At 45.4% G+C, this 23,000-nt stretch overlaps 1 protein-coding gene across 1 annotated transcript in view; it reads left to right on the plus strand.

The window, feature by feature from the left end:
* The first annotated feature begins 5,370 nt into the window (after positions 1–5,370).
* SAMD10 (sterile alpha motif domain containing 10) overlaps positions 5,371–23,000 on the plus strand; it is a 196,630-nt gene continuing 179,000 nt past the window's right edge. The window contains exon 1 of the mRNA XM_040435142.1: positions 5,371–5,467. Within this exon, the coding sequence (XP_040291076.1) occupies positions 5,392–5,467 (76 nt within the window). The 5' untranslated portion in view covers positions 5,371–5,391. The remainder of the gene's footprint in view (positions 5,468–23,000) is intronic.

The following is a 23,000-nucleotide window of genomic DNA, read 5'->3' on the forward strand; positions in this document are numbered from 1 at the left end:
GACGGACAATCTGGTCGTCGAGGCTCTCGGTCTCAGGATCGCTGTCCTCCGCTGTCGCCGCCGGCACAGGTACAGTAGATGGTGCATCGGACGCAGCCGCTGCAGGCTCCGGTGGCGCATCAGGTCTCTTACCCTTCCGGATATTCTCCAGGGTAACGTAAAGTCCTCTCAGATTCTCCATTTCTTGAATTGTTTTCTCCCGGCGAGGCAGCTCAGGGGACGGATAGGGGCTCACCCATTTCTCCAACACTGTGGGCTGCCAGAAAACATTCGGGCCAATGAAAGAGCCCCGCTCTTGGAATGCATGATGGGCCGGTTCTGGAGAGCGCGCTGGTTTGCACTCGCAGCCAGAGTAGTCCTCATCTGCCTCCCAGTCCTCCGGTTCTTTCTTGGGACGGGTCACGGCAGTAGCATATGGGCCTCGCAGGCTCTCGGCTGGGGTGAATTCCACTTCCTCTCCCTCGCGGAGGTTATGCATACGCTCGGGGAGGTAACCCCGCTTGACGGATCTCCGGTTTAGGTATAAGTCTCTGCCGGTAGTATAGTCTTGTATGAACCCGTAGCCACGGTTCTTGTCGAAGGCCACAACCAACCCCTTTCTCCTTTCCAGGCGGGGTTGGGTGTCAGTGTGGCGCTCGTGAACGGTCTTTGCCAGTTCTTCGTAGTATATCTTGGTCTTGGTATTTTTCTTTATGGCGGCCTCCCGGATCTCTGCCATTAGCGCTGACCACTTGAACGAGGGCTGAAAGAAGTCCCTCCAGGAGCCATAGTAGTTCTCCGGTTGCGTCCCCAGTGGCGGGCAGGCGGGCTTCTCCGGTCCCGGAGAGTAGGCCGGTGGAGCGTCCTCTGGCTCTACACCAATATCATCCATTTCCAGCAAATCAGGCGCAGATATCCCAGCAGAGCAGTCTTCACTCTGCAACATGCTCGATCCTTCTCTGGAGAGCGACAGGGTGGCGCCAATAAGTTCAGACAGATCCTCCCATTGCACTGGGAGGCCGCCCCCCAGGTACTCCAGTATGGGGGAGGCGGAGTCCATTTCTGCAGACATGCAAATGTCCAGACAGGGCAGTGGCGCCGACATTGAGCCTTTTCCCGCTCTTCTCAGCAAAAAGGCGCCAACTTTTACCGCCAATTCAGGATGAAGATGACGCAGCAGTAAATTCAAGCAAGCTCAGCGGCCATCTTTAGCAAAACGCTGTCTATTCACTGACAGCAAGCGGTGGCTTAAACAAGCAGCAAACAGTCCAGAAAACACTATTTTCACACCGCTACTTAGGACAGTCCTTTGGGCCCAGCAATTTTCAATAAAACAATTAGGGCTTGTCACTTTAAGGCAGTCTTTAGCACACAGTTTTATATCCGCAATGGCGCAGGAATGTTCCGTAAATCCTGTTCGTGACGGCAATTTATGCAGCACGCCAGACCTGCAGGGTATTGCGATTGTGAGGTCACGGTTAACGGCAAGCGAGGGTTACTCACAGTTCTGTAGGGAAACCCTGGGCAGGCGTACAGCAGTGAAGGAGAGGCTGGCACAGGAGTCCTCTGGGGCACGCTCTGTATTTAGGGACCAGGCCTGATGGTGGATGAGGTGCCCTGGATGTTGCAGGTGTTTTATGTGCCTGGGGCAAGGTCCCTTTAAGGTTCGTGATGCCAGTGCCTGTAACGGTGGCACACCGATTGGTAGTATTAATAAGTGAGGTACACAGATGGTATGGTGAACCAAACTTTGCTTTACTGTAATCAGTTCAACTTTATACAGTTGGATGTCAATTCAGTTCCACATATCAGATACACTTCACAAGCAGGCTTTCACAATTATGGCAGGTATACTGTTTCCTTGCAAGATACTCAGAGGGTAAATAACAACACACTCAGAATCAGGCTGTACCTTCTCCTCGGAGAACGTGTACACTGTTCCTTAGAACTCCTGTCTGGTTTTTATCCCAAGGCCCGGATACCTCAATGCTGGCTTTTATCCTTGGTAACAATCTTCCTCAGGTACTCATCCTTGCTTTACATTACTACTCCTTCTGCCCTTCAGCTTACTTGTACTAGCTGGAAACACTGGCTCTGCTTGACTTGGTGGGAACTGCAGGTTTTCTCCCAGGAGGCAAACTCTTCCCCTGGGGTGAATCTTCTGAGCTAACCAAGGCTCTCTTGATCAACAGGTAGGCTAGGATCCCTCTACTAGCCTCCTGGTAACAACTAGGAGCCTGGGCTGTCTAGCTGCATGTCAGGAGAAGGCCCTCAGCTCGTCCCTGGCTGGTGCCTTCTAACTTGTCTCTGCAGACTCCTGACTCAGAACTGCCTCTCCCTGTCTGGGCCTGGATATTTATACTAGGGGTTCTCAAACTCCCTCTAGTGTCTGGGATGTCTAACTGCACCCCACTAGGCCTGCTATTGTATCATACAGGGGAACACGGCATATAAAAAACACATTAGAAAATATATTGATTGCACAATTACATATGACATTCCTGTCCCTTGTGAGTAGGAGGAACGCACACACCAATTGACCCTTGTGTAGTGCCCACGCCTATCTAGTGGGACACTACACTTCCCCAACATGTTACCAACCCTCTGTACCCTTACTGAAGGCTAAAATCTATTCATTCATAACTTATAGTGCAAATAATAAAGGAACGGCACAACATAGAGCCATAAGAATAGATGCTCCAGAATTGTTATAACATGGGGAATGCATGGAGCTATTAAAACAGGAATGTGAGGAGTGGTGAAAGGTCCTCTTTAAGCTCCATTTACAAAATGTGATTAATTTTCAGATTTGAGCACAGTGATCATATGATTTGATGTCATTATGGATGACATACTAGGGTACCACAGGGATCAGCAAACTCCGGCGCACTAGCTGTTGTCAAACTACAACTTCTAGCATGCTCTCCTGCCCAGCTGTTCTTGGAACTCCCATACGATGGAATGGATCATGCTGGGAGTAGTTACACAACCTCTGAAGTCCTGGAAGGTGCTAACGCCTGTAAAGTACCAGAATCTGAAGATATTTGTCTTCATTATTCACCCATTGACGAGGTACAGCCTCCCCTCCCACTGACAGTGCACCCCATTATTAGTAGTGCCCCTCTTCTAATTCAGCAGTACTGAGCCCCTAAATTATTCCTAATACACATCCCCTCTTTCTCTAACAAAATTGCCTTTTCCTGACAACTCTTACCCAACTCCCAATGTGACCCCCTAGTCTCCCCTTTCCATCTACCCATCCCCAACTCCTTTGCTAACTAAATACTTTATTTCCAGCTTCAGTGTCGCCATTCCTCATTACTAAAAGTTCAGCCATGTGTGGGCCGGCTCCACAGCGGCTGAATCCGGGGGGTGAGGTGGGAAGGCACTCTGCCAAAACTGTGTAGCAGGCTAACCACGGAGCCGCCTTTATGTTACATGTGGGAATGGTGCATGTCTCTGCATGTGTCACAGCCCAGAGACTTATCAGAGCCCATTACAGAGCTAGGGCAGGAATTCCCAAACATTACCGTAAGGGATATCACTCAGCTTTACATAAACCCTGAAGAGCAAATAAGTCTGCAATTGTTAAGGAACTTAACTTCACCATTCAGGTTCTGGAGAAAGTTGGGAGACAACTGCCAAGTTCCCAGTAATGGTTATATTTTGTGGTCGAGACCAAGCAATTGTTGATCATGTAGAGCAAGGATGCCCAACCTGCGGCCCTCCCGCTGCTGCAAAACTACATCTCCCAACATACGCTCATAGCTGTAGGCTGTCCAGATATGATGGAAGTTGTAGTTGTGCAGCAGCTGGAGAGCCGCAAGTTGGGCATCCCTGATGTACAGGATCAAGATATTCCAGCAACCCAATGAATTAGATTAAAACCCGACACTGACTGGCATTGTATTTATTTACTAGGCAGAAAATAGCTATAGGCTCCTTAGAGTGTATGGATTTGTTGGTGATCTCTGACCTCTACCAAGACCGCTACTTGAGCACAGAGGTGTTGGGCATATTTATAGGGTTTTTTTCAGGATTCAAATGTTGATGACCTATTCTCAGGAGGTTATCAATATCTAATCTGTGGGGATCAGACTCTTGGCATGCCCAACGATCAGCTGTTTGAAGAGGCTTTGGCGCTCCGGTGTCCTCTTCTTAGGCCAATTACATTACGTTCATCGATCACATGGCCTAGACGCAGCTTGCAATACCAAGCACAGCTCCTATGCAATGTACAGTGCTGTGTTTGGTAAGCAGTGAGGAGGCTACAGCGCTCACTCTTCAAACAGCTGATTGGTGGGGGTACCGGAAGTCGCACGACACCAATCAGATATTGATAACCTATTCTGAGGAAAGGTCACTGATAAAGAAATTCAAGAAAACTCCTTTATTGTAGCCCTAATAACTAGCTTAAGCTAATTTCACACTAGCAGCAGCCTTCTCCGGCAGGCGGTTACGGCGGGAGAACAGCCTGCCTGATCCGTGCTGCCGGAAGTCCGCTCCGGCCCCATTGACTATAATGGGGGCGGGACGGAGGTCCGGCCGCAGCATGGCAAACATGCCAAGAGGCGGCCGGAATAAAACTAGTCAATGGAGCCGGAGCGGACTTCCGACTGCATGGTGCACTAGCGGCAGCACAGATCCGGCAGGCTGTTCCCCCGCCGGAACAACCTGCCGGAGAAGGCTGCCGCTAGTGTGAAGCTAGACTTAGTTAACTGTAAAATTCTGTGACCATAAACAATACGGCTGCAGTCATGTTCTGTTCCAGTGACACCACATAGGTGCCCATGTGACATGTGGGGGTCATAGATGTCTATGGAAAGATCACCAGTAAACGAAAATCATTGCATCGTACTCAAAGAAATCAATGGCTGTAATGGATGTCTATGTAATTCACAGACCCGCTGGCACTCAGACCCACTCATTGAAGTTTTTGTTCTGGCTAATAGAGGGCATTCAGAGACTACTGAAGCCCGTTGGCTGGCTCTTCAAAATGGCAAACTCCGGGAACCTTGCCTTTTAAGAGTCAAGGCTGAATGGCAACCCAACCTAAGGGTGCCACAGAGCTGCTTCACACTAGACTTGCCCATCCTCCTCCTGCTGCTCATTTATTTTCATACATCTCTGTTTCTGATTCATTTTATAAGTATAATAAGTAAAAACAGACTTTCAACTAATTGGAAGCAAACAGCAAAACACCAAAAAGAGATGAAAATTTAGTTTTAGGAGTTGAATAAAAACGCCCTCCCCCTAAAGAAAAACCCACACACCCCATGTCTGCATTTGGGGAAGCCCCCTGAGGACACATGGAGGGGGGATTCAGCAAATGACATTCATTTTGGCTTGAAATGAAATTCACATTATTGTTGCGGGAGAGGTGGAATCCGGACCATTTTCCTGTTCTCAATAATGGGATTTTTTTTTCTTCATTTTGTTTTGGTAACAGTTAAGGTTAACCCTTCTCTGACCAAGAAGAGGCATCTGGGTAAGTAGGTTATAGTGGTTGACAGAAGCAGTGAAATGGTTAATTGTGTTCAGTATATAAGAGCAGAGAAGAGAAATATCCCATATTCTCACTCATTATTTTGTAATATTGATAACATCATCTATGTAATAACTGCTGTGATTATATGCAGCTATGGACTAAATCCAGACCATGCCCAAACAAGATGATGTATAACTTATACCAGCCATACATATATAATTATATACAGAAGATACACAGGTTATACCAGCATGGTCCATACCACTATATACAAGAAGATGTAGAACTTATACCAGCTGTACATATATAATTATATAAAGAAGATACCCAGGTTATACCAGTATGGTCCATATCACTATATACAAGATGTATAACTCATACCAGCTGTACATATATAATTCTATACAGAAGATACCCAGGTTATACCAGTCCATATAACTATATACAAGAAGATGTATAACTTATATCAACTGTAGTTATATTCCTATATATCAGAAGATACTTATGTTAAACCATAGCATAATCCATATCACTATATAAAAGAAAATCTTTATACCAGCTCCCACCAGCAGCACAGAGTGTGTCAGGGGGTCTGTTTGCTGAAGTGGTTGTTTTTTCTAGGTTGTCATGTAGGTAATGCAAGCACCTGACTTGTTATTCTGACATCCTAGAAGCCTAAGATTTCTCATGTCTACCGTCTCCTCCATGTCACCTGTTTGCACCCAGCTTCCTAATGCTGCTTATCTCTGCAGTCATTATGCTTCCGCCAGCTTCTCTCCACTGCCCAGACAAACATCATATCTCACAGAGGGAATCTTGGCATGAGCTGAGGATTTAACCCAATCACCAACAGTAGGAGCTTGTGGAGCCATTACCAATTCTACAGCTTTCTTATTGATTTTTCTTAGTGGAGGAGGGGGCTCAATGCTGGGACTGAGGCATTAGCTGCCATCTCAAGTGGAACCACACTGCTCATTAGTTCTGCTGCTTTGAACATTAAACGAACCATTACATTTTATTTTTTTAGATTATCTTTCCCACAGCCAGGAGATGTGGTCCTACAGCAAGGAGATAAGTGTAGCTCTATAGAAATACACATTCTCCACAAAAGATAGTACTAGAGTAGAGGCATGTTCCTAGAGCCGAGTAGTGATACAGCCAAGAAATATGGTTCTAGAGCAAGAGGGTTCCTAAAGCCAGAAGAAGTGGGGCTAAGGTCAACAGGCATGGTGCTAAACTCAAGACATACAGTATGGTCCTAAAGCCAAGAAACATGTTCCTACTGCCCAGTCAAGAGATATGGTCCTAGGCCCATGAGAAATGTTTCTGCAACCAAGAGAACTAGAGCCAACATATACAGTCCTACAGTCAAGATAAAATGTGGTGGTAGACCCATGAGAGTTCCTAGAAGAAGTGGTCCTAGGGAAAGTGTTCTTAGATTCAAGAGATGTGTACATAGAGTCTACAGTTATAGACAGTTATATTCCTAGACCTCGGAAGACATGTTTCTAGAGCCAGTAGACTTCTTACCAAAATTTTATGAGCCAATAGACAAAGTACTACATCCAAGAGATTGAGTTCCTAGAAAGAAGAGATGTTTTCCTCCTAGATTTAGGGAACACAGCACTAGAGCCATGAATAAAGGTTCTAAACCTATGAAATGTGGTTATAGAGCCAGAATAAGAACTGCTTAGGGGTTAACTCATATGATAATTAACCAATAATCATAGGCATTCCCAACTCTGCAAAAGAGCATAGAAGAAGTAGGTGTCTAGGCCAGACTAGTTGTCTGTGACCAGATATTATTTCTGGTTATTTCTCAACCAATTTTTGAGGGTAGGAAGGGATGTAACAATCAGATTTGAAAAGAGAATGCAATTTTTTTTAGCTTGTTTGTAAGAAAGCTGGATGGCAACCAATATAGTCTCCATTACAAGATTGTCACCAAACTTTCCTAGCACCCTGAGAAGAAAGTGCTCCTAGTTATGTAGTGATACATCCTTGGGACACTTGGTGACAACCCTCCTATGGGACCTGTACTGCAAGCCATATTGGCTGTCACCCAACTAACCTAGAAACAGATATAACCAGGAAATGACTGGGAAGTGATTCAATGACGCCAAGTGAAAATAAATTCATGACATTACGAGGGACACGTCATACTTTCTGAATTTTAACCAGTACGCTACGGCAAGGGCTGACGAGGGATTATCCTGAAGAGGTGTGCTACAAAAGGGTTAACTCAAGTCACACCAGCCCGGGCAACACAATGCCCTCAGCTACATGTTTTAATGTGCGGGAATCTGTGCAAACAGGAAGCTCTCAGCCCTGCTACGAGTCGGGAAGTTGGAGATGGGAGCGAGAGGTCCAGAGAGGCGGAAGCTGGCAGGAAATTCCCTTTGCTTATCTCTGGTCCGCAGGTCTCGTTCAGCCTTCCACAAAAACACACAGCTGGAGTACTTCCCAGCGGTCCACAGCCAGTAAATGGGTTGGAGAAAAGGGACAGGGATAGGCATATAGGTTTAGAGGATGGGGCTTTGGAATATGTATGAGCTAAAGCTCATCCAAAAAAATATTCCATATTGTATCCTATTACTTTAAAAGGGCCTTTAGGATCTAGGCCGGAGCCCTTAAAATAAAACAGACCCATTAACCAAAACTCTATCTATTGTTTTAGTTTTCTCAGGGAAAGTTTACTGACAAGTTGACCAATATGGCAGCCATCACAACTTTGGTTTCCACCTAGCATTTCTGGTCTCCCAAAATGCAAATCTGACTTGTTATTCAATCATATGGGACCAACGGAAAGATTTGGCGTTTAGACGTCTTGGTGGAAATTCCTGACAGAAGATACAGAAGATGCCCATCTTATAACCACATTGTCCATATCACTATATACCAGAAGATGTATAACTTATACCAGCTGTACACATATAATTATACACAAAAGATGCCCAGGTTATACCAGCATGGTCCATATCACTATATACAAGAAGATGTATAACTTATACCAGCTGTACATATATAATTATATACAGAAGATGCCCAGGTTTTACCAGCATGCTCCATATCACTATATACAAGAAGATGTATAACTTATACCAGCTATACATATATAATTATATACAGGAGATACCCAGGTTATACCAGCATGGTCCATAACACTATATACAAGAAGATGTATAACTTATACCAGCTGTACATATATAATTATACACAAAAGATGCCCAGGTTATACCAGCATGGTCCATATCACTATATACAAGATGCATAACTTATACCAGCTGTACATATATAATTATATACAGGAGATACCCAGGTTATACCAGCATAGTCCATAACACTATACACAAGAAGATGTATAACTTATACCAGCTGTACATATATAATTATATACAGGAGATGCCCAGGTTATACCAGCATGGTCCATATCCCTATATACAAGATGTATAACTTATACCAGCTTTACATATATAGTTATTTAACATTATGTAACAATGGTCATATTGTCAACCAGCTTTGCAAGATTTATATACAATCAAGGGTTTAAGGGTTTTCAGGGGTAATGCATATTAGGGTGCATTCACACGACCATGCCCCCTCACGGTGCAGACCCTATCGACCATTATCCATCTGTCAATCAACCCAATCGTGTTAGGAAACTTTCACGTAGCAACCAATGACGCTGTGTGCTCCTGCAATTCCAGTCCGGTATCTCACGGACCGTGTTACACAGACGTCTCCATGAGGCTTTAGTGTTTGGTCAGTGTTTGATCCGTGATTTCCATCAGTATGAGCCAAAACCAGGATTAGAGGGCTTCACTGAAATCACTGATCGAACACTGAGTTTGGCCACATACAGTACACACGACCGTGGTGTGTTTTGCGGTCCGCAAATCATGGATTCGCAAAACACGGATGCTGTCCGTGCGCGTTCAATTTGCGAAACGGCACAGACAGCCTTTACATATAACTGCCTATTCTTGTCCGCAAAGCGCGGACAAGAATATGACATGTTATATTTTTTTTGCGGGGCCACTGAATGGGTCCGCATCCGAGCCGCCAAAACGGTAGCTCGGATGCAGACCAAAACAACGGCCGTGTGCATGAGGCCTTTGTGAAAGCAGCCTTACAATCAATGTTCCAGCACTAGGGCCCAGCAGCCACTCTTTCTATGTGAAACCACACGAATCGGAACTGTTAAGAAATTATTTTGTAATGTTTGAAGACTTGTGACCTCATTTTTCAAAACCAGTGGATACAAGGGATGGATACATATGATGCATCACGCCACACCAAAATAATACATCTATACAGTGCTCAAATGATACCGCCACACAGTGCATATATAATACCATCATAAGGTGCTTAAATAATATCCCTATACAGTACTCAAATAATACCACCATACAATGAATACATAATACTGCTGTAGTGATGAAATTATACCACTCTACAGTGCATAAACAGCATAACTGTTACCACCATACCGATCTCAGATAATACCACCCTGCAGCGCATAAGTCTTCCATGTAGTGTTAAAATAACACCAGTGCATAGCACACTGATTGTACTGATTGTACTAACATATAGTGTATCAGTAATAATGCCATAGCACTGCAAAATAAGGGCTCGTTCACACGAATGTATTTTGCGTTCCGTATACGGGCCGTATACGGGCCGTTTTCTGCGCGTTCCGCATAGGGTCCGTATACGGAACCATTCATTTCAATGGGTCCGCAAAAGATGCTGACAGCACTCTGTGTGCTGTCCGCATCCGTTGCTTGGTCCCGTGGCCCCGCAAAAATTATAGATCATAAATTAGAGTCCTGTCCTATTCTTGTCTGTTTTGCGGACAAGAATAGGCATTTCTATAATGGGCCTCCTGTTCCGTTCCGCAAATTGCCGGAAGGCACACGGGCGGCATCCGTTTTCAGCGGATCAGCAATTTGCGGACCGCAAAAAAGTCACGGTCGTGTGAACAAGCCCTAATACTGTGCTCAAATTAGACAATTGTTAAAAATACAGATTCATGCATTGCTCAAGTAATACTGCCATACAGCACATTCTGCTCATGCAATGATATTGTACTTTATAACTTAACATATGAGCAAATTCAAACGCCAACATATACACTTAATATAAATATCCTTTTACACGCATCAGCTTAGCAGGCAAATATCGGGAATGGAGAAAGCGAGCAAGTGTTTGCTCATCCATTAGGTGATTGGCGGCACCTTTTACACAGGCCAATTATCGGTAATGAGTGTTTCTATGAATTCTCATCCCTGATAATTCGCACAATATCGGTCCATGCAAAATGACCATTATGATTTCCCGTCCTAAACTCTGCTCTTGTAACTGGACCTCACTGCATTATAATGCAGTGTGTCCCTGTCTGCAGGGCCTGCATCAGCACCTGGCAAAGTCGGGCAAATGCTGGGGCCCACTGCTCCTGAGGGGGCCCACTGAGCTGCTATGAGCACTTTAATCAATACAGATGGAAGCACTCATTACTGTGATTTTACATACGCAGTACCCCTCTGGTGGGCCCTCTGAGTCACATGAGGCTGGCTGCTGCAGAGATTCAGACATGCCCCCTCTCCACTCCATTCAGCAGAGCAGCAGGTTACCTTACCAGCTTCAGACAAGAGTTTGTCAGTGAGTCTGTCTCTTCTCTGTGGGACAGGAGTTGTCGTACTGCTTCATTAAGCAGTTTGCCTCCATGACACCTGCCCCCCTCCCCCCATAGCCTGTCCTTCTCTTATCTCATCCTCATGGATCCCCTTCTCTCCTTTCCTCCCTCATGTATCCAGAGCTCCTGTTCCACCCTCCAATCTCCTATTGCTGCCCTGCACAGACCTCCTGCCCCTACTTCTTGTATGAATCCCCCTCAGAGCCCTTCCATCTACTTGCTGTGTTCACCTCTCCTGTCCATCCAGGGCCCCGGGCCCCTGTCTCACTCCTCTGCCTCTCATTATGGTGTCGTCTGAACCGCGTTCACCATAAAGACCTTCTAACGTCACATGGTCATGTAACTGTGCCCCTCACCCCTTACTGTGCCCCCTTATACCCTTTTATTTGGTTACTGTATGGCAGTGTTATCCAGTCACTGTATGGCGGTGGTATCCAATAACTGTATGGCCATAACTGTATCCCTTTCCCTGCCCACGCCACCTTTTTTAGACCTGGCATGAGCGGGAAAAAAGATGCAGATTGCGGTGCTAAGGACCTTTGCGCCACAATCTGTGTCAAAAATACACCTAATATAGACGTATTTCTATATAATAAATGACCCCCTAATTGTATTATTATTAGGGGGTAGGGCTAATATCTTTATAGTATATAGATTCTAGTGTATTATACTGTGCCCTGTATTTCCCAGTAGAAAATGATCCTTGGGAAACACAGTCCTCATCCCTGACCGACCACCAGGACCAGGTAGCGACCTGTCAGTACATGGCGGCCTCCCCTCTCCGCCACGCTGCTCCGATTTGTACTGGTGCTTAGGCCTCTTTCACATGAGCGTGTCCGGATTAGGTCCGGATGCGTCCCGGTGCATTGCGGCAAACCCGCGCGAGTAGGTATGCAATTGCAGTCAGTTTTGACTGCGATTGCGTTCCGTTGTTCAGTTTTTATCACGCGGGTGCAATGTGTTTTGCACGCGCGTGATAAAAAACCGACTGTGGTACCCAGACCCGAACTTCTTCACAGAAGTTCAGGTTTGGGTTCAAGGTTGTGTAGATTGTATTATTCCCCCTTATAACATGGTTATAAGGGAAAATAATAGCATTCTGAATACAGAATGCATAGTAAAATAGGGCTGGAGGGGTTAAAATATATATATATATATATATATATATATATAGTTTAACTCACTTTAATCCACTTGTTCGCGCAGCCGGCATCTCTTCTGTCTTCATCTGTGAGGAAAAGGACCTTTGATGACGTCACTACCCTCATTACATGGTCATTCACATGATCCATCACCATGGTGATGGATCATGTGATGGACCATGTGATGAGCGCAGTGACGTCACCACAGGTCCTTTACCCAGGTCCTGAAGAAAGAAGACAGAAGAGATGCCGGCTGCGCGAACAAGTGGATTAAGGTGAGTCAAAATATATATATATTTTTTTTAACCCCTCCAGTCCTATTTTACTATGCATTCTGTATTCAGAATGCTATTATTTTCCCTTATAACCATGTTATAAGGGAAAATAATAATGATCGGGTCCCCATCTAGCAACTTTTCTGCGGTGTGGAGGCACCGACAGAGAACCCACGGAAGGACTGCTTCCGTGGGCTTCCGATCTGTGCCTCGGTTCCGCACCATATCTCCCGGATTGTGGACCCATTCAAGTGAATGGGTACGCATCCGTGATACGGTGTGCACACAGCCAGTGCCCATATATTGCCCATATATTGCAGACCCACTGTATGCAGGCCGCAATACAGGCACGGCCGGCCTGAGCCCTAAGTCAAACTATCCTGACCGGGCCCCATTGTCAAAATGCCTATGGACAAGAATAGGACATCTTCTATTTTTTTTAAGGTATGGATATGCATACAGTGTGCGGCATTATTGTGACTCCATTAAAATGAATCGGTCCGCATCCAGCCCGCAAAAAATGCGGATTGGATGCAGAAAAAAATATGGTTGTGTGATTTAGGTCGTAAGCTTGGCTCACACATAGTGGCAGTATACCCCGTGGGCAAAAACTGCTATGCATTTTCTGAAAGGGTCACTGAGTTTTCAAAAAAAATGTTTATGTCTTAGATACATATCAAAGGTTTTGATTGGTGGGGGTCTGAGCGCTGAGACCTCCACCAATCGCTAGAACGAGAAGAGAGAAGCTCTCATATCATGCTGTCTCTCCTCCAGGTGGCGGATCAGTTTTTTTCCATTTTGATATCACCCAACCGCATCCTAACGGAACGGATGCATCCTGATGTGCAAAGTCAAAACGGAGCCGTTTAATTTCCGATATTGAGATCATCTGCCGAATATCAGTAGTGGAATTAACAATGCAAGTGTCTAAGTTTCCTAAGGCTACTTTCACACTTGCGGCAGAGGATTCCGGCAGGCAGTTCCGTCGCCAGAACTGCCTGCCAGATCCGTCAAAACGTATGCAAACTGATGGCATTTGTCAGATGGATCAGGATCCTGATACGTATGACAAATGCATTGAGATGCCGAAACCGTATCTCCGCTGTCATCCGGAAAAACGTATCTGGCATTTATTTTTTTAAAAGTTCTTGCGGTCTGAGCATGCGCAGACTTCAATGCCGGATCCGTTTTGCCGGAACACTCGGCATTAATGCATGTCAATGGGAAAAAATGCCGGAAGTGTTCCGGAATTTTGGACGGAGATAAAACCACAGCAGGCCTCTTTCACATGACCGTATGGCTTTTTCAGTATTTTGCGGTCCATTTTTCATGGATCCGTTGTTCCTTTTTTTGTTTCCGCTGTGTTTCTGTTATGTTTTTCCTTTCCGTTTTTCCGTATGGCATATACAGTATACAGTAATTACATTGAAAAAATTGGGCTGGGCATAACATTTTCAATGGAAAAAAAACGCAAAAACTGAACGGATACAGAAGACATACGGAGTACATTCCGTATGTGTTCTGCTTTTTTGCGGACCCATTGACTTGAATGGAGCCACGGAATGTGATTTGCGGGCAATAACAGAACATGTTCTATCTTTCAACGGAACTGAAAAACGGAATGCATACGGAGTACATTCCATATTTTTGGCGGAACTATTGAAATGAATAGTTCCGTATACGGACCGTATACAGAACGCAAAAAACGGCCCGCAAACGGAAAAAGGCCCCTTTCACACGAGCGAGTTTTCCGCGCGGGTGTGATGCTTGTCGTGAACGCATAGCACCCGCACTGAATCCTGACCCATTCATTTCAATGAGTCTGTGTACATGAGCGGTTTTTTTTCACGCATCAGTTCTGCGTGCGTGAAAAACGCAGCAAGTTCTATGTTCTGCATTTTTCATGCAGCCCTGGCCACATAGAAGTGAATGGGGCTGCGTGAAAAACGCATTACATCCGCAAGCAAGTGTGGATGCAATGCGTTTTTCACTGATGGTTGCTGGGAAATGTTGTTTGTAAACCTTCAGTTTTTTTATCACGCGCGTGAAAAATGCATCAAAATGCATTGCGCCCACGTGGAAAAAACTGAACAACTGAACGCAATTGCAGACAAAACTGACTGAACTTGCTAGCAAAATGGTGCGAACTTGACTGAACGCACCCTGAACGCATCCGGACCTAATCCGTCACGCTCGTGTGAAAGAGGCCTAAGGCTGGGTTTACACGGGCGTTGCGGGAAAAGGTGCGGGTGCGTTGCAGGAACATGCACGATTTTACAAAACATTGTAATGCTTTTTGCACGCGCGTGAGAAAAATCGGCATGTTTGGTACCCAAACCTGAACTTCTTCACAGAAGTTCGGGTTTGGGATCGGGGTTCTGTAGATTGTATTATTTTCCCTTATAACATGGTTATAAGGGAAAATAATAGCATTCTTAATACAGAATGCATAGTACAATGGCGCTGGAGGGGTTAAAAAAAATAAAAAATAATTTAACTCACCTTAATCCACTTGCTCGCGCAGCCGGCATCTCTTCTGTCTTCTTCTTTGCTGTGTACAGGAAAAGGACCTGTGGTGATGTCACTCTGGCCATCACATGGTCCATCACATGATCTATCACCATGGTAAAAGATCATGTGATGGACCATGTGATGACCGGAGTGACGTCACCACAGGTCCTTTTCCTGTACACAGCAAAGAAGAAGACAGAAGAGATGCCGGCTGCGCGAGCAAGTGGATTAAGGTGAGTTAAATTATTTATTTATTTTTTTAACCCCTCCAGCGCCATTGTACTATGCATTCTGTATTAAGAATGCTATTACTTTCCCTTATAACCATGTTATAAGGGAAAATAATAATGATCGGGTCTCCATCCCGATCGTCTCCTAGCAACCGGGCGTGAAAATCGCACCGCATCCGCACTTGCCCCATTCACTTCTATGGGGCCTGCGTTGCGCACAATATAGAGCATGCTGCGATTTTCACGCAACGCATAAGTGATGCGTGAAAATCACAGCTCATGTGCACAGCCCCATAGAAATGAATTGGTCCGGATTCAGTGCGGGTGCAATGCGTTCAACTCACGCATTGCACCCGCGTGGAAATCTCGCCCGTGTGAACTCAGCCTAACAGTCATTTTAACTTCAATGATACCAAATATGTCTAGTTTATTTAATAGTTTACTACTTTTTCACAATAAAAGAATGCTTTATGGGACAAAAAATCATTTTCGTGCTGCTGCATTCCAAGAGTCATAACTTTTTCTTACTTTTCCATTGATGTAGCCAAATGTGGGTTTATTTATTTGTGTCCTGAGTTGCACTTTTTTTATTAGCACCATTATGGGAAGCAAGTCAAATTTTAAAGTTTTTTTTCCAGCTATATATTTGTATATAAAAATAACTAATAAATCAAGAAAACATCACAAACACATAAAGAAGCATGGGGTACATATAGGTCATTGGCTGACTTTCATTACATGGGGGGGGTTAATAAATACACATCATGCAGTATGAATACTATAACTTTGGGTAATTACAGTTGATAACAGTATTAATAGATTACTATTCTTACTAAATTATTTCCATACAGACATCTGATTTTACCTGACCAAAAGTTTCCATTGAGGATGGTTTTCCTGTTTTCTTCCTAGGGTACCTTTTTTTATATATAATTAGAGATGATCGAATTTTAAAAAAATTCGATTTGTCCGGTGTGCAAATAAAAAACAACAACTTTGGTTCGATTCAAATTTATTTGAGGCGAATAGCGTAATAAAACAGCTATTTCCTTATTTCCTGGCTGCAGAGAGCCTTTATAGTGGTGTAGAACACTGTGCCTTGCAGTAACACGCATAGGGAGTCGCTGTGGTAGTGAAATAATACTGTGAGTCCGTATTACATGTAGATGACAGGCGTCGCTCTTAGAATCACTGCACACCTCAATTATTTGGGCAGCCAAAACTGACCAAATAACTCAAGTATGAACTCAGCCTTACAGGTCGATGTTAGCGCCATCGTCAGCTGATTCCATATCGATGTCTACAGAACCTGTTCTATTAAACGCTTATACAAGTAGAGCCCCCCTGACTGAGTGGAGAGGGTGTCAGCAGTAAGTTTGTGTTGACGTCACTGGTTATTTTGCCCTTCCTCTGATCCGTCAGAACAATAACCACCAAAAAACTGATCCTGTCTGTGGAGCATCCGCCTTCACTCGGTCACCATTTGGTCAGTAATCCTTCAGTATTGCTAATGCAAAAAAAATTAAAAAAAATTAAAATAAAAAGGAAATTAAAACACCACAAAAAGGGCTGCAATTTTTTCACTTGACCACACAACGGCAAATACTTTTTTTGTGCCACTAATGCACGCAAAAAAGGATTTTAGAACATAGAACTGCACCGCTGAACTGCAAATATATTTTTCTTTTGCCACTAATACATGACAAAAAAGTGCTGTAATTTTCGCACTTCACCACACAACGGCTAAAAAGGCCTTTTTTCCCACTTATACAAGCCCAAAAATGCTTTAGAACATATAACCACCGCACAAGGGCAAATAAGACGTAGAAATATTTCCTTGTAGAAAAACCTTGTTAATGGCTGTATCAAACAGCACTTGCACCCCAATAACAAGAATGGTTTGCTGGAATTACAGAGCTGTATAATGGCAATTTGGATCTGCAGTCAGTGCAGCAAGGTGTAATAGGATTGTCCCTATTACCCAGGCTGTAACCTCCCCTACTGAACCCTGTTCTACATAAATGCTGTGGAATGATTCTTCCCTATCCTTTCCCTACACCTTGAATAATCTTTCCCTGCACTTGTAAGGGTCCATTCTCACGACCGCAAAATGGGTCCTGACTTATCACTGAGTTATCTGTGGTGTTACGTAGGACTGCAGGTGACATCTACTGCATTATCTGTAAAAAAAAATGGTTGGGGGGGGCTCAATACTTGTCTTGCCCCGGGTGCTGGCAACCCATGCTACGCCATTGTCATAGGGTCCATATTGCACCTGTCACAGGGCGCCGACGACGTGCTTCTCCTCTCCTGCGCCACCGGCGCCCTGGTGTGACACGGGGGCAGGCACGCCGCGTCCTGCTGTAGCGCCGAGCAGGGAGCCACTCGGCGTCTTGGTTGCTGGGGCAAAGGGGGGTGGAGGCGTGGGTGGCAGACAGGGGGTGCACTTACTCCCTTCCTATCCGGCGGCGTGACAGAATCACAGGCCCATAAATCATCATGGACCCTTTACAGTCTCACCGACCATGTAGAAAACCTGGCGCAAATTGTTCAGGAACTGGGGGAGAGGTTACATGCACAAGAATTCGCCTGCTCCCAATACCTTCTTCGGCCGCTCTGCAAGCAGAACCTCATGTCAAGCTGCCGGATCGGTTTTCAGGAGACCGCAAGTGCTTTTTGGCTTTTAAGGAAAGTTGTAAGCTATATTTTCGCTTGCGGCCTCATTCGTCTGGTTCCGACCAACAGAGGGTTGGAATAATTATCTCCCTCCTCCTGGGTAACCCTCAGGAATGGGCATTCTCCTTGCCTCATGACTCTCCTTGCCTTAGATCCGTTGACGCATTTTTTCAAGCACTGGGGGTTCTGTACGATGAACCCGACAGAGCGTCCGTAGCCGAGTCACACTTGAAGGCCCTCAGCCAGGGTGATCAGCCAGTTGAGGACTACTGCACGCAGTTCCGTAAATGGTGCGTACCCTCCGGCTGGAATGAACTGGCGCTCAAGAGCCAGTTCAGGTCAGGCATGGCTGAGAATTTTAAGGATATGCTGGTATACTACCCCTGTCCTAAGACCTTAGAGGAGACCATGACTTTGGCCATTAAATTGGACAGACGTGTCAGGGAGAGACAGCGGGAACATTTGTTTTCTCCACAGGGTAAACCTGAATCCGCTCCTGTGGGACTCAAGTTGGAGGCACAGATGGACGAACCTATGCAGATCGGTATGACCCGAAGAGAACAACGTCGCCGACGGGGCACCTGTTTCTATTGCGGCGACTCCGATCATTGGGTTTGTCAATAACCCAAGATTCCTCCTTCCGGAAGATCGTCCAAGTTTGAGGGAGCTAAAGACAAGGTACTTCCGGAGGTGGTAAGAAGGAAGTTGTTGCTACCCATTTCTGTGGCCTTTGGGACCTCAAGGGGTCAGGTAGAGCGTTCGTTGACTCAGATTCTGCCTTTAGTTTTATGGATCTTAAGTTTGCAGTAAAGGTTGGAATACCCGTGTTGAATCTGTCCACTCCAATCTATATTGTCGCCATAGACTCCACTCCCCTGCTGGGAGGAACTGTCAAGCTTTGTACTCCTGAAATAACCTTGTCGGTAGAGGTGTGTCATTCAGAGAAGTGTTCATTTTTTATTCTCGAAAATCTGCCCAAAGAAATGCTCTTAGGGATGCCTTTGCTTCAGCTACACAACCCGGTCATTAACTGGACCATGGGTGAGTTAGAAAAATCGGGTTCAAATTGTAACTCCTGTTTGACCTTTGTCCAGGCAGGGGTTTCCTCCAATTGCATGTCGGTCCCTCCGTATATTGAAGAGTTCCAAGATGTTTTTTCCACGTCCGAATTCGAGACTCTTCCTCCCTATAAATCCTATGACTGCGCTATAGATTTAGTGACAGGGTCTAGATTTCCCAAGGGACGTATTCACAACCTATCTGGTCCAGAGCGCAGCACTATAAAGGAGTATATTAGGGAGAGCCTTAAAAAGGGACATATTCGACCCTCCACCTCTCCCATGGGTGCAGGGTTATTTTTTGTTAAAAAGAAGGACGGTGGTCTCAGACCCTGTATCGACTACAGAAGGTTGAACAAGATTACCATTAGGAATCAATATTTTATCCCGTTGATTCCTGACTTGTTCAACCAGGTTTTGGGAGCATACTGGTTTTCCAAACTTGATTTGAGAGGGGCATATAACCTGATACGTATTAAAGAAGGAGATGAGTGGAAAACTGCCTTCAACACTCCAGAGAGGCACTTTGAGTATTCAGTCATGCCATTTGGACTCAGCAATGCCCCGGCAGTTTTTCAGAATTTTATGAACGACATCTTAAGGGAATTTATCGCCAGATTTATGATCGTATATCTGGACGATATTTTGATTTTCTCTTCTGATTGGGATTCCCATGTCTCTCATCTCAGACTGGTGCTCGGAATCCTCCGGGAAAATCAATTGTCGGTCAAATTAGAGAAATGCATGTTTGGAGTACAGGAGATTCTGTATCTGGGGTATATCCTTACTCAACACTCATTTAAAATGGATCCTAAGAAGGTTCAGGCGATTCAAGACTGGGTGAGACCTTCCTCCCTAAAAGCATTACAACGCTTTTAAGGATTCTCAAATTACTATCGTAAGTTTATAAAAAAAAAATCTGTAATCCCCAAACCTTTGACCGACCTAACCAAGAAGGGGGCGGATCTGGTCAACTGGTCGCCTGAGGCTCTCAAGGCTTTTGAGACTCTTAAGATGTGTTTTCAGAATGCCCCAGTCTTGATTCAGCCGGATCCAGAGGAACCCTTTGTAGTAGAGGTTGACGCATCTGAGGATAGGGTGGGGGTAATTATTTCTCAGGGATCTCCCAACCTCACTAATTTAATACCCTGCGCGTTCTTTTCATGTAAATTCTCTCCCACGGAGAGGAATTATGACATTGGGAACCGTGAACTACTAGCCATCAAATGGGCGTTTGAGGAGTGGAGACATTTAGAAGAAGCCAAACACTGTGTCACGGTGCTTACTGACTAAAAGAATTTAGTGTTCCTTGAAGCCGCTAAATGCCTTAATCCTAGGCAAGCCAGGTTTCACACGTTTTAATTTCTCTATTACTTTCAGGCCAGGAAGTAAGAATGTCAAGGCGGACGCCTTGTCCCGAAGCTTTTGTGCCTTCCAGCCTCCTGACACCCCTCCTGAACCCATCCTGCCGACTAATATCATTTTGGCATCAGTATCTGCAGACCTCTCTTCTGAAATCGCTTCAACACAACATCTTGCCCCTGCACGGGCACCCTCAGATAAGTTATTTGTGCCTGGGCACTTGCGTCTCCGGCTTTTGGGTGATTGACATGACTCTGTTTTATGCGGCCATCCTGGTATCGATGCCACAAAGGAACTCGTGTCTAGGTCTTTCTGGTGGCCCACATTATCTAGAGATGTCTGTTCTTATGTGTCTGCTTGTGAGGTATGTGCCAGATCTAAAACTCCGAGAACGCGTCCTGCTGGTGAAATACGACCCCTAGCCATTCCGTGCAGGCCATGGTCACATATTTCCATGGACTTTATTACTGACTTGCCAACCTCCGAGGGGAAGTCAGTGGTTTGGGTAGTGGTCGACCGATTTAGCAAAATGGTGCACTTCGTCCCTCTGATTAAGCTCCCTAATGCCAAGACTCTAGCATCTTTGTTTATTGACCACATTGTACGCTTGCATGGAGTTCCCGAAAATATTGTCTCTGACAGGGGTGTTCAGTTCGTCTCTAAGTCTTGGAAAGCCTTCTGTCAAAGGTGCGAAATTTTATTGTCCTTTTCGTCAGCCTTCCATCCTGAGACCAATGGGCAGACGGAACGGTTGAATCAGACGGTTTAACAATTTATGAGATGCTATGTGTCTGACAATCAGCATCGGTGGGTGAGATACCTTCCGTTGGCAGAGTTTGCCATACACAATCGGGTGAACTCGTCCACGGGGGTGTTCGAGTCCTTCAGTGTCCTCACTCAACCCGGAGGCAGATAGTTTTACTTCAGAACTGTGCACAGTCTGAACCTGGAAAAGGCCCAGGAGGTTCAGAGGGAGCAATCTGATAAGAGACGCTCCAAGGGGGTTGATTTTGGGGTCGGTGAAAAGGTGTGGCTGTCCACCAAGAATATTTCCTTAAAAGGTGTGTCCAGAATGTTTGCACCGCGTTTTGTTGGATCCTACGAGATTATTGACATTATTAATCCCGTGTCTTTTAGATTGAAACTACCTGACTCCATTCGCATCCACAATGTATTTCACAAATCACTGCTAAAGAGATGCATTTCGCCCATGGTTCCTTCACAAGGACCTCCTTCTGTGGAGGTAGAGGGCCAAGACGAATTTGTCATCTCTAAGATTATTGATGACAGGAGGGTTCGGAACTCTTTACAGTACTTGGTCCATTGGAAGGGTTTCGGACCTGAGGAGAGGTCCTGGGTACCAGTGCATAGGATGCATGCCACCAATTTGATAAAAAAAATTCCACCGTGATTACCCGGAGAAGCCACTCCCGCAGTCCTTGGGTCCAGAGGCCCCTCGTGGAAGGTGCCACATCACATGACCCCTGCCCTTCAGTATATAAACAGACAACCTGCTGGCCACAGGTTGACTGTGATTAATTGTCCTAGGCTATTTGCTAGTGTGTTCTCTGCGATATCTGGATATTGACCCGTGCCTGTTTTATGACCCGCTACTGCTTGCTCCTTGTTCCTGACGTGACCTCTTGGCTTGACCTTCAGCTTGTGACCTGACCTGTTCTTGTCCATTCCTGTGTACTGACGCTACCTCCCGGTTTTTGACCCTTTGGCTTGTATACGGACTCGTATAGTTGTTGCTCCGTGTTGACTCGACCTCAGTGTTGGAACCCCGATTCGCCAGCCGCCCTTACCCTCTTGGCCTAGCTTGGTCTATTACTGCGTCACTGCTCTGCCCGCTATTCTATCTCTGTCCTCTTTGACTCTCCGCACTTACTGAGGTCAGGGACCGCCGCCCAGTTGCGCTCCATTACCTAGGACGGGCAAGTGCAAGTAGGTAGGGACAGAGGCGTGGGTGGCAGACAGGGGGTGCACTTACTTCCTTCCTATCTGGCGGCGTGACAGCACTGCACTCTGTCTCAACAGTCCCAGTTGTCTAAGTTCAATGGTAATCTACATTAATTTTAGTAGAACTGTGTGAAATAACATGGACCCTAAATGTCTCTGTATTATGGCCTTGTTAGACTGGTCTAATTTCTAAACTGATCATACATAGTCACAGAATACATAATACTTACAGGTGAGGTTTTCTCTCATTGTAGAAGTTTGCTTTCCTTTTCTTCCCCATCCAACCCAGACCAATATGACAGTGTCCCAACCTATATAGCAAATACAACTTTTGACATTGTTAGGGTGGTACTACCACCAATTTGAGATGGCCTTGCTGTTCGCCCGGCGGTCGTTTCGCGGCGAACTTTGCGCATTCGCGTTTTGCCGAACATGCGAACATTTGGCGATGTCTGCCAGCGCCATATTCTTTTGCATTGCACCGAACTTTGACCCATGACACATCCATCAGGTGGGACAGGACAGACAATTGAGACGTTTCAGCACATGGACACACCCCCACCCTATAACAGAACCCGATCTGGCAGCCATTTTACATTCTGTGTTTTGCCAGAGTAGGGAG

The sequence above is a fragment of the Bufo bufo genome, chromosome 6 (assembly GCF_905171765.1).
Source record: "Bufo bufo chromosome 6, aBufBuf1.1, whole genome shotgun sequence".
Lineage (NCBI taxonomy): Eukaryota > Metazoa > Chordata > Amphibia > Anura > Bufonidae > Bufo > Bufo bufo.